General features: G+C 37.6%; 1 protein-coding gene across 1 annotated transcript in view; it reads right to left on the reverse strand.

Moving 5' to 3' along the window:
* Positions 1–690: 690 nt before the first annotated feature.
* The window catches only part of ccdc141 (coiled-coil domain containing 141), a 45,106-nt gene continuing 33,164 nt past the window's right edge, over positions 691–12,632 (reverse strand). Inside the window, exons 18-25 of the mRNA XM_046842904.1 lie at positions 10,952–11,092; positions 10,075–10,266; positions 9,006–9,189; positions 7,641–7,753; positions 7,012–7,071; positions 6,447–6,932; positions 2,929–3,716; positions 691–1,401 (exon numbers count right to left, since the gene is read on the reverse strand). Coding sequence (XP_046698860.1) covers positions 1,128–1,401; positions 2,929–3,716; positions 6,447–6,932; positions 7,012–7,071; positions 7,641–7,753; positions 9,006–9,189; positions 10,075–10,266; positions 10,952–11,092 — 2,238 coding nt within the window. The 3' untranslated portion in view covers positions 691–1,127. The remainder of the gene's footprint in view (positions 1,402–2,928; positions 3,717–6,446; positions 6,933–7,011; positions 7,072–7,640; positions 7,754–9,005; positions 9,190–10,074; positions 10,267–10,951; positions 11,093–12,632) is intronic.

Consider the following 12,632-nt stretch of genomic DNA (forward strand, 5'->3'; position numbering starts at 1 on the left):
GATAATATTCGTAAGGTCTGCACAAAGTCTACTCAGTCAGTGTGCTCTGTAACCCCTTCATTTTGACTCTTGGATACTTGACAGTTGCCCTTCTTGTCTTCACTAGATTTAACATGGTGTCTGGGTTATACCCTATTTATTATAATGGATTTCACAGTGGACTTCGGAAAGTTGAAATAAATTTCAATAACCATGTTCATATCTAGGCTCAACAGCCATATTAATTATGCAAGAACATGTGTGGATTTGACTTGAAAAGTAAAGTTGTATCCTGTGTTTCAGGTTTGTGTGATCCTGTGCCTAATGACGCTTTAGATTTCTGTTTCTGACTGCCAGAAGTAGTGTGTGATACGATCTTCTGTTGTTGTAGTTGATCTGCCTTAAAATATGGTGTGTTGTGCATTCTGAGATGCATTTCTGCTCAATGCAGATGTAAATAGTGTTTACATATCAAAAACTAAATATCAGCTCAAAATATTCTGCCAATTCTCATGTGACTTCTTGCTTCATATATATATTTATTTATTTAGAGGTAAATAGGGAAATATAGGACCAAAGCAAGCTCATGTTAAAGTGCTAATAGATCATTTATATATATATATATATATATATATGTCTTTTATTGTATATAATTTCAAATTTATTGCAAATTGGATGCTAGTTATATACATAAACAGCAGAAATTCACCATCCAGATAACAGAAAACTTTATTTCAGTAGTATGACCAGCACTATAATTTATTTTAAACCATTTGACCCATTTTTTAAGAGCAAGAAGCTGATAACATAACATAATCTGGTCTTGACAAAAACAATGAATATAATCTAAAATGAATCAAGAGCATACAGTATATAACCTTTAATTTACCTTTCCAATAGGGAAACAAAATCTATTGTTACTGATGAGAATTTACAGAATATGAAATGAATTCGATGTAAAAGTAAGCGTCAGATTAATTACCAGTGAAAGTGAGCACGTGATGAATTTTAAAAGTGACAGACACGAAAAAACCTTCATGCTCCTGAACATATTCTCCAAAGGGTGTGCACTGAAATCATCAACCAAGTGCAGGTGAACAGCAGAAGGCAGAGTGAGTGATGTTTTCAGGGTCTGTGTACAGTAAGTGTTATAACACCAGCAGGTAGAGGAGCCACAGGAGGACACACAGAGTACCAAAGCAGGTTTGCCAGTCCAGCTTGAGGGTGTCAAAGTCAGAGCAGCCATTACCTTTGACCTGCAGCACGGAGCCGGAGGAAACCGTGCCGGCCGAGTTTGAAGCCCGAACCAAATACTGTCCCGAGTCCCTTTGCGCAGCTCTCTCAATGAACAACACATGCTTGCCTTCTTTATGGGACAGTGACATACGCTCGTCACTGCGCAGTTCCTGACCGTTCTTGAACCTGAAGCACAGAGTGAATTGTCACGTCACACACTCACAGCAGAGCAAAAAAAAGAAAGACACAGGTTAATATGTGCTCTCAGTTAGAGGGTGAAGTTAGAAAAGTGGTGATGTTAAAAAGCTGGAAAGTGGACCTTCAGCAACTTCACCTCAGCATTAATTTCTCTTAAGTGCAATATTAAGGGATGTTCAGTCACTGTTTATAAATGCGTAGGATCACGTTGTTAAAGTTGCAATTTGTGCAACATTTTGCACAATGACAACCATAATACGTAATATCTAGCAGCATAACCAACTTCAAAAAGTTCAAACTTGACATGTACTACAGGCTATAGATCTCAGTTTTCACCACATAAATCTTTTTTCCCTAATTGCGACTTTATTTCTCGCTATTCCCACCTTTTTTCCTCACAATTTCTATCCATTTCTGTGAATTCCAACTTTTTCCTCATGATTCCACCGTTATTTCTTACAATTCCAACCTTATTTTTGTCAATTCTGACTTCTTATCGCAATTCCAACTATATTTCTCACAATTCCGACTTCATTACTCGCAATTTTGACTTTATTTCCGCACATTCGGACTTTATTTCTCGCAATTCTGGGTTGTGATGGTCAGGTGTCCACAAGCCTTTGGCCATGTAGTGTACAAAATTAATAACATTCATAACAGTAAATTTCACTATATTGAAATTGTGCAGTTCACATGACAACCAGATGTCAGCATTTTACAGGGTATATTTTTTTGTGTGCATGTGCAATAGTTTGAATGCTTTTTTTCTTTCTTATCCATTAGTCTCTGAGTAAAATTGAGCATCTGACGTTACCAAACATTATTTTTTAATATAAAAATGAAAATGAAATATTTTGGAACATTGACAACACAAAACCAGGCCAAAACCAAAGTCTGCAGCAGAACGTGCAGGTTCTCCAAGATGCTTCGAACCATTTACCAGCCAATATCAACACATCCTATACACTATTGTACTTATTTTAATAGTCCTACATCCTTCATCTTTCTTTTGGCTGCAAGAGGCAGCAACTGATCATGAGTAGAAGTTTACAAGGGTGAGTTCAAATGATATTAGATGGGAAGGTGAAAAAAATTGGGAAACAAAACAAAGGATGTAGTAATGTTAGAGCTGACAATTTACAAAGTAAAAAAAAAAAAAAGAAAAAGTTAATATTAGAATTTAGAAAAGGAATGGAGCTGAAAATGGAACACAGCTTTATGTGTAATGACAAACATGTTCAGTTAGGTTACATTCTCTCAACATCGACAACTCTCATGCAATGTAAAAAATCAACAGAATGTATTCCAAAATATGTGACTATCAGTTTTGGCAGCCACTAGGGAACGGCCGATATGAAGTACTTAAAGTCTCAAAGTCTAAAACATAATCATCAGTCATTCTTCTTAGTTATAGTATTAAATAAAAAAGAGTTACAGATGTACTAATTTCCAGCAAATACTGGCAGAGCTACAGTAGTTAAAAACTAGGGGTTGAGTTTGTTATAAGCTACCCACCAAGTTAAAGCAGGTTCAGGGAATCCAGTGACTTCCACTTCCAAGGTCACCGGAGAGCCCTCCATTACTACGGCATTACACAAGTTTTTGGAGAAGTTAGGGCTCTGACCTGCTGCTAGGTTCCCCGTAGCCCTGGCACTGCTCGAGCGCTTAATTTCCTCGCGGATGGCCATGGGCCTGCACAGCTCTGGCTCCTTGTCTGGGGTTAATGGTTTAACAGAAGCATGCGTGTTACCAGAAGGCTGTTGGGCCGAAGCAGGTTCATGCACACACTCCTGCGTCTCGATCCGGCTCTCATGCATGGAATAAACGGTTTGCTGGCACTCGGCAAGGCCTTTCGGCTTGCTACTCTTTAAGATGCTGGAGATGGTGCTGGAAACCAGGGTGGGGGTGGGAACAGTAAGTGGGCTTTGGACAAATGAGGAAGATTCAGCTCTGAATCGGCTAGCAGGGCCCATCGTAGGGGATGGGAAGTTTTCCTCTGACCGGAAATGGAGAGGATCGCCATGTCTGGAGTGAGACTGCTGGCTGTAGTGGCTCGTATGGAGGCTGTGGGAGCTCATGCAGTAGCCGTCATCTAGGTCATTCTCAGACTGGACCAAGTTAGACTCAGGGGTTTCGGATAAAGGTGGGAGAGAGATGTCATCCGGTGAGGTACACTCATACTCATCGTTAGATAGCGAGTCTTCACTCAGGTGGTCAGGATGGAAATCTCCATCAGGAGGTAAACCAGAGTCTGGTTCACATCTGGAGAAAAGTTCCTCTTCTCCTGGAAGTGGCACTTCACTCTTTAAAGAATAAAAAATTCAGTCATTAAAATTGCACTCAGATTTCATGTAAAACTGAGGTGAAAGAGATTAATATACAAGACATATTTTGTATAAATGTACCACATATGGCAGGCCATCAGGGTCAGCAAAAGCTTTTCTGCTGGCCTAAACCTAAATCATTGATTTACCTTTTTAATATATATTTGTCTATGAATATGTATAAAATTATTCCCAATACTTTCTCTTCATTTCATGGCGTTTTTCTTGGTTGTTCTGCTTCTGGGAGAGCAGGTCAGCCAAAACAGTTAAACTTTTTTTATAAACCATTTATAATTTAGCATTTTCTTTCGTGTAAAATTCGTGCAAAACACACAATTTGCTTTCATTTCAAATACCCAGGAAAACCTTAATGCACGAAAAAAATGCACACAAAAAACCCATGGTCATTTTACGAGGTAAATATTGATGCTTCTGTTAGAGAAGATGTATGCGTGCACTGGCCGCAGGTGCTGTGGCTACAGTGAGAGGAGACTTGCTGAATTGTGATCAGTGGGTTTCTTGCTTTATACATGAGATTCCTGTCTTTGACGATCCGTTTTGTTATACTGCGTTTCTGTATAATATTAATGCTTTCTACAGCCGTGGCATCATAATGGTATTAAGAGTTTTGGTATTCAGGTAGGACACCACTGAAGGTCTGGGTGCCATTGTGTGCTACATAATATACATCAGTAACTGATAATATTAGCTAAAAATAGAATTAAGAGTTTCATTACAGGCATCAAACACTTACACATACACACAGGCACTGAATTAAAGGCAGATAGGCAACACAATACATGTTTGTATATCTGAATGGAGTTTTAAATACATAATAAGCCCTGTCACTTCTGAGTAGTGCTGCAAGATTAATTGTATCGCTTATGTTATTGATTGTCAGCTTATACGATTATATGATGGCAAACGTTACAATTTAACGAAATAAATAAGTGCTTGTGCAGACACACACTTCCTCAGAACAGTCTGCAGATTTTCCGTGCCGCTAACGAAAATTTGAACGTGTGGTCACGTGACTTTTCAGTGTGCAGCACGGAGACCAGGTGAAGCCGGCTGCCGAACAGACCGACACTGAACTGGTAGCCAGAAAAACCGAAACTCTGATATATGTCGATATTTTCGCTGTTATATGACCAACACTGAGCAGAGAGAGGAACTGTACAAGATTTTGAAATATATACTGCACCTTAAACTTCAGCAGAAAAACAGGTAAATAATTGAAATGAGCAGCTCCCTGTTTGTTTAAGCAAAACTTTTTAAATAAGTTCTTTTTGTGAAAATGTATGTTTTTATTTATTGTTCTATTAATTTTAGTTCATTTTGTAAAATGTTGAAAACCTTTATAGTTTTACAAATACACATGCAAATGTTGAGCTATTTTATGAGTTGCTCAGTAGCTCCTAGTTTTATAACCATAATGACTGTATAAGTCTGTAGAAAGGACATCACTCATAATCTTACACTCCAGTGCTCATGTTAGTCTACACTCTCCAGTGTTCTGTATAATCACACTCATGATGTCACCCAAATGAGGATGGGTTCCCCTTTTGAGTCTGGTTCCTCTCAAGGTTTCTTCCTCATAACATCTAAGGGAGTTTTTCCTTGCCACAATCACCACGGCTGCTCATCGGGGATAAATACACACCGTTCACCTTAACTGTTAAATTCTGTAAAGCTGTTTTAAAACAATGTCTGTTGTGAAAATCGCTATAGAAATAAACTTGACTTGACTATTTCTCATTATCACTAATCTGTGTGCATCTTCCTTGGGAACCAATCAAGTGGACTCATGATTTATTATATCGCAATCGCAAATCACAGTATTGACCGCAATAATTTTTTTCATTTTTTGAGTGACACTTCAGGCACAAGATCTGCTTTCACCATTAGCCAGCTTTTCATTAAAACTAATTACTGCTCAAGATATTAAATCAGCTCATTCAAGTTTATCAGATCACTTACACATGCACCACCTCAATCATATAAGTGTGTGAAAGGGGGGTACATTTGTGAAGTAATAGAAACATTACATGAATTGGGTAAAAGTGAAACTACTTATATGAGTAGTAAATTATGTGCACCCTCAGTCCATTAGACCCATTTGTGGTTCTTGGCTGAAATTTCTATTGGATGCCTTTGTATGCTGTAAAATTACAAATTTTCCTTTACTGGAACTGAGAGAGCTGTTCTATCATGATATTGCATCTGTGTAAAAGAATAAGTGAGCTCCTTAAACATGTGGTTTTCCATTTAACACTATTGGGTTGAACTTTAACATTGATTGCACCTCATATCTCCTTATCCAACACCAGTGATTGTTCTCCACAGCTACATTTACAGTTATAGCATTTGTTCGATCTTATTCAGAGCGAATTACATTTATCTCATTCGTACAACTGAGCAGCTATGGGGTTGAGGGCCTTGCACGGGGGTACAGGAGTAGCTTGGCAACTTGGTGCGGCTGGGATTTGAACTTATGATCTTTAGATCCAGAATTCAATGCCTGTACCATTAAGCTACACACCAAAATGTAGTGGAAATACTTCCCAAAAGAGTGACGATTATTACAAGAGAGATTTGTATTCAAATGTTCAACAAGAACATATGGGTGTGATGTTTGGGTGCCCACATAGTCATGGCCTTATAATGTACTACATATGTGATAAAGGGTAAAATGAAGCCTGTACACACCTTTGCCTCTGAGTTTAGAGTGTGTGGAGCAGTGTGTGAGCCCTGGTGAACACGGGGGCCTGCTTCCTGCTTCTCTGGCCTGTAAAAGTCAGAGTAACCAGATGCTGTATGACACTCGCCCTGAGCCGGTGAAGGAGTGTCCTGAGACAGCCTTTGACTCTGCTGGAGTGTGGAAACCCTCCTGTCTTTGTCCACAGGAGAACTGGACACACTGAACATGTGTGTGTGTGAGAAGGAGGTGTGGGTTTGCTCCTTCCTCTCCACTGTGGACTTGCTAGTGATGGTCTGCACGGTGTTCTTTGAATAAGCCTCCTGCTTGTAGCAGCGTTTCTCGGAGAAGACTTCACCTTGCTGTTCCAGTCTGTCTTGGCATTCTGAGTTGCACCCCTCTGGCTTCTTGCGTTCTGTTTTCTTGGGGACAGTGTCCTCTTTGATGCCACCCGGTCCCATTATCTCAGGAGTGTGACCTGTCTCCTTTGCTTCCGGCTGTTTAAATCACATGGTTGATTTAGACAAGGAAATTACACGTTTGTAAATTTCCCACTAATTTGTAATTAATGCTTACGGTTTCAATGGTGTCATGGGTCTTGTTTTCATCAGCAGATTGAGCCTTCAAAGACTCAGCCTGAGTAAATTTGCAAAATGAAACACATTTATTACAGCAGGTTTTGAATTAAACAACTTAAATTTCTTAATATGTTTTTAAAGCTGGAGTAATGACTAAAAAAATGCGTAGATACATTTCTGAAAATACCAGGAACTATCAGGAAGTAGGCATATGCAATTTAGAAACATTTATAGGTCTACCTGAAATAGCTGGTCATCCAGGCAACTGCTGGGCTTTATTTGTGACTAGTTCATTTAAGCACGGTGTCAGTACCCAAGTCTCAATTTACTTTGAATTAACAAAAGCCAAACATTCAGAATGTTAGCATAGCATTAACAATTGTATTCACAATTACTATTAAATTTACCATGCAGCTGCATAGCCAAGTTTTTCATTGGGCACTACATAATTTTGTAATAATTAAAATATCATGAATCTATATCATGATAAGATGTGATTGAGGCAAAACTAAAAATATAGAGGTGAATGAACATCACCACTAACCCTTATCATATATCATAAATGTATATATCAATCCCAATTTCAATATGTGTACTAAAAACCCTGCCATATAATCAGCTGCTAACCTGTAATTTGGCTTCCAGGTCTACGAGTCCACTTGACAACTCCTTTATTGATTCCACTATCTCATTGTGCTTGTTAGCAGTTTTCTCCATGTACCTCGTCCCTTCCTCAGCTCCTGTATGAAACACATCATTTATTGTTAGACACTGTTAGTCATGTAGGACAATCCTGCTCTCGAAAGGCTCGTGAATTGTTCTTAACCATGTAAGTTTTATGTTTAATTCTTTTACTGAGTAACCCTATTATGGATCTACACAACGGTGGATACATTTGATATTTCCTGTACCTGAGGAAAATTACTACTACTCTCCTGCTTAAACATGATTTCAGTACTCATATAGCATGTCTTCTTGAGGAAATGTTTCAACATACATGCCTTTAAATGTAAAGAAGTATGAAAAGTAAAAGTAGTGATGTATGAGAACTCAAATAAAACTGTTTTCTTGTGCTTTTGCCACAGTGTCTCATTAAAAATTATCTTTCAATTTACTAAACTCTAAAGTGTAAATGAGAAGAAATTTAAAAATGCTTTAATAAAGTATGGATGCTTTACTAGAGGAATTTGGTGAAAATAAAATGAGCTGTGTTTTTTTGAAAAACATTAAACCGAAGAAAACTGTAGCAGAAAATAATATGAAACTGAAGGTTTAATGATGGCTAATAATCCTTGCAAATAAGTGTTCTATCGGTCCTTAACTGTGTCTATTATATAAAACATAGGCAACAAATTAGCAATTCAGTCCCACAGTGGACCATTACAGTTTCCTTTAAAACCAATACAATTCCCTTAAGACAAACAGACAGACAGACAGACAGACAGACAGACATTTGTAGTACATGTGCACAGCAACAAAAATGCAGTTTAGCATGTACCAGAGGTGCAAAAAGTAGCAATTGTGCAAATTAAAAAGTGAAGATAAATATGTAGCATTTGTACAGCATGTAAGTACATATATATATTCTATATGTACAGTAAATAAATGTAAAGGCTATAGCAGTGCAGACATGTGTGGACATTGTTAAAAAGTGCAAGTAAATAATAATAATAAAATATATATATATATATATATATATATACGACCACTCAACTTATGACATTTCAGAGATACGATGGTCTTTTATCTTTTATTTACTTTATTTGTACTATGGTTGGGGTCTACCTGTACAGAAGTGTGAAATATTAGGCAGAATGTAAGGTAACGTATATATAGATACACATAAATAAAATAGTGTAGATGTATGTAAGGCACATTACTATTAAAACCATTCTAATATTTATGATTTCTTTAGTTTTTTTCCATCAGTAAAGAATGTCTTTAGAGACAAATTCAACATCATCCTATGTTATGACTCCATCTCCATCTCACCATGCAGACGCACTGCCAGCTCTGTGATCTGCTTGATTCGTTCCTCCTGCTGTGGGATTGTGGGCCAGACAAACTTGTCAAACTGCTTACGCAGAGAGCTGATGGCTTCCTTAGTCTTGCACTCGGATGAGTATTTGCCCACTCTCACGATGGTGGAGTTCGCCTCCTCACACCAAAACTCGTACTGCGAAAGAATCGAGCGAAAAAAACACAAAAAAGGGTTTACATAGTTTTTTTCTGTTGCAAAATATGGATGTAATATATCACAGCATTATACATGTTAAATAGATATGATCATCTCTTTCTGCTTTATTTGAAGAAGATCTTGATTTTTTTGCAGTATATATTTTATTGATGAGTGGATTTTGTGTTTAATTAATAATGAAACACAAAATTGTTTCAGACATTATATATATATATATATATATATATATATATATATATATATATATATATATATATATATATATATATATACACAGTACACAGTGGCTACTTTGAAGAACCTACAATATGACATTTCCAGTTGTTTCACACTTTTTTGTTATGTATATAATTCCATATATAATTCCACGTGTATATATATGATATAAAACAATATTAAATGATGTCACTGCAAACCACAATTTTAAGACATTAAAATTCAGTAATTTTTCTTTGCATTCAGCATGAGAGCAGGTTCCAGATCACAATAAAATTAAGTAATGATAAATAGAAAACAAGAAAGAAAGAAATATTATAATCCATGACTTCTGTAAAAAATAAAATAGACTTTTGGTCCAGGGAAAAAGAAGTGTTTATAAAAAAATAATAATAATAAAATAAAATAAAATACATGCTATTTTTGCCCAAAAAAACAATTCCTGCATGATCATCGATATATAAGAATGATCTGTTTTTCACAGGATGATCTGGCAGTAGAATGTGATTTACTTTGCACCAATAAGTTCACTGGAATCAGTCTACATATAATTACAACAGACATCTTAACTCATACGTTCCTGTAAAGTGATTAGAAAGTATCAGAAGAAAGCAGTGTTGCACAGTGTTCAAAGGTTTGTTTCCACACCTCTTCCATGGCCTGCTGTAACTTCATGCTGAGTTCCAAGTTCTGCTTGTAGTCCTCGACTGTCCTTTCAAAATCTCCCACCTGTCTCTGTAGCTCATTGATGGAATCCTCCAGCTCTCTGGGACTGCTGCCAATGAGGTGCTTCTCGCTGCTGCTCGACACCGTAAAGGCCTGCAGCTTCGTCTTTAAAATCTGTGGCAGAACAAATAAATCTGCATGCAGATGATCAACCAGGACAAGGTTTATGACTCCAGTAAAAGTACAAACACATTTGCATGAATTTTTGTCACCCGACTTTTTGATTAATCGACCCAGTTTATGTGAAAAGACTTGAATCTGACTCTCAGCACAACAGTCTATTAATAGAACGATATTAAGTCAAACACTGATTGATTTCTATAAAAGATTTAATGAGCCCTTTTCAACTTAATACTTAATAGAAACTGCACAAATGAGGTCAATGTGTTGTGTCGAGTTCGAGTCTGGAGTTTCTTCATCATTTATTCCTCTCTGTTTGCTGTTGAACTGATGCTGAACTGTATGTTGGTGATCAGTAGATACACCAAGCGCCAATCAAACCGAACAGAACAAGCGAAAAACCGCTGCTCGACTCTGATTGGTGGATCGCTGTAAATAAAATAAAAATGAACAACTGATTTTGCAAAATGTAGTTGAGTAAAAAGTACGATATTAGACTTTAAAACGTAGTGGAGTTGAAGTAAATGTAAATAAAATGTAAGTAAAGCAGAGTTATGTGAAAATGCTACCTAAAGGAGAGTAATTGTGTCTCATTTTTGGTCAAAATTATAACTTTTAATCAGTCAATACTTCTAATATGGCATTCGCTGCTTATCAAAAATGTGCTCTCCTTCTTCACCTGCAGTTTCTCTAAGTATATATCGATTTGCTGGATCTGGTTTTTCATAGCCTTCATGTTTCTCAGCTTGTCGTTTTTCTTCAAATAGTTGAACTTCATATTGTTGAATTTCTTCTTGACATCTTTAAAGGACTCTCTGAGCTGGAACAGAACCAGGAAGGGGAACAAACAAACAAGAAAAAAAAAAGAAAAGACTTGGCATGAATGAAAAAGAAATGAAAAACATTTGGCTTGGATCAGCTGTGGTATAAAAAACATCTGTATAATGAAAGCCCAAAGATAACATCTCCATGGAAGCCAAAGTGATTAGGGAGTTTGTGTTTCTCTCTCTCTCTCTCTCTCTCTCTGTGTGTGTGTGTGTGTGTGTGTGTGTACACATGGGGTAAGCGAGGGAGAAACTCATCCCTCTGGCAGAACAGAAGGTCAGTAAGGAGGTGTGTGTGTGTGTGTGTGTGTGTGTGTGTGTGTGTGTGTGTGTGTGTGAGATTATTTCAATGCTTGGGCTGGGGGTAATTTATAACGCAGAGCCATTTTTGTTCATCCCATCAGACTTTCAGAGTCTCGAGTCTCATGTGTCGTCCAAGGACAGCTGCAGCTCAGCACACAAGCCCTAATGGAGCTTCCCATCCTCAAGAGGGAGTCTCTCATTTACAGTCCTCAGAGAGAAGGATAGAGTGCAGTCTGATCATTTGATTTCCTTATTAACAGCACATGAAAAGAGACAAAGTTGAGATCGTATGTTTGCACACGCATTACAGAGTAGGTAAGGTAAGAAAAAAGAGGAGAGAGGGAAAGAGAGAAAGAGAGAGAGAGAGAGAGAGAGAGAGAGAGAAAGAGAGACTTATACTTGTGACATATACTAGCACCTCGTATATTCTCATGGTTTTTAAATGTTTTATTATTTTCTCTGTTCATTCGTTTGATTTTCTTTCCCATACTTGATTGAGAGAGAGAGAGAGAGAGAGAGAGAGAGAGAGAGAGAGAGAGAGAGAGCGAGGGATCACACTGGGTGACTGAGAGTAAACTGTGTCATGTTTCTTAAACTTTGCTCTCTTACCTTAATAAAAGCAGCTGCTGCTCTGGAGGCATTACACACACACACACACACACACACACACACACACACACACACACACACACACACACACACACACACACACACACAGCTGTACACAAAGTGACCAACAAATGCCCAAGGCTTTACGGGTTCAAATTACAGGGTCGCAGAAAAGTATACAAAAAAATCTTACAGACAAAACTGTTGTATATAAAGAAATAAAGGAGGTGTATAATTCTACACAACAGAAACAGAACACACACTCAATCGCATAGTTGTATGTTAATGTGAACTAGTATAGGAATTATAACATTTTATTGGACACACTAATGTTTTTTCCCCATCGTTATATATATTTGCCAGTTTTGGGGTCACCACAGAGGATCATCTATCTGCATACCACCCTGTTCCTCTTTTCCTTCATCCTTAGCATTCGTCTACCGATTATATCTCCTCTGCACATGTCCAAACCATCTCGATCACTTCTCTCTCCCATTGTCTCCAAAATGTCCCACCTGCACCATCCCACTTATAAACTTATTTCTAACCCTGTCCATCCTCATCACTTCCGATACAAAGCATCTTCATCTCCGCTATCTCCAGATCCACCTCCTGTCTTTTCAT

This window comes from Silurus meridionalis, chromosome 3 (genome assembly GCF_014805685.1).
Source record: "Silurus meridionalis isolate SWU-2019-XX chromosome 3, ASM1480568v1, whole genome shotgun sequence".
Lineage (NCBI taxonomy): Eukaryota > Metazoa > Chordata > Actinopteri > Siluriformes > Siluridae > Silurus > Silurus meridionalis.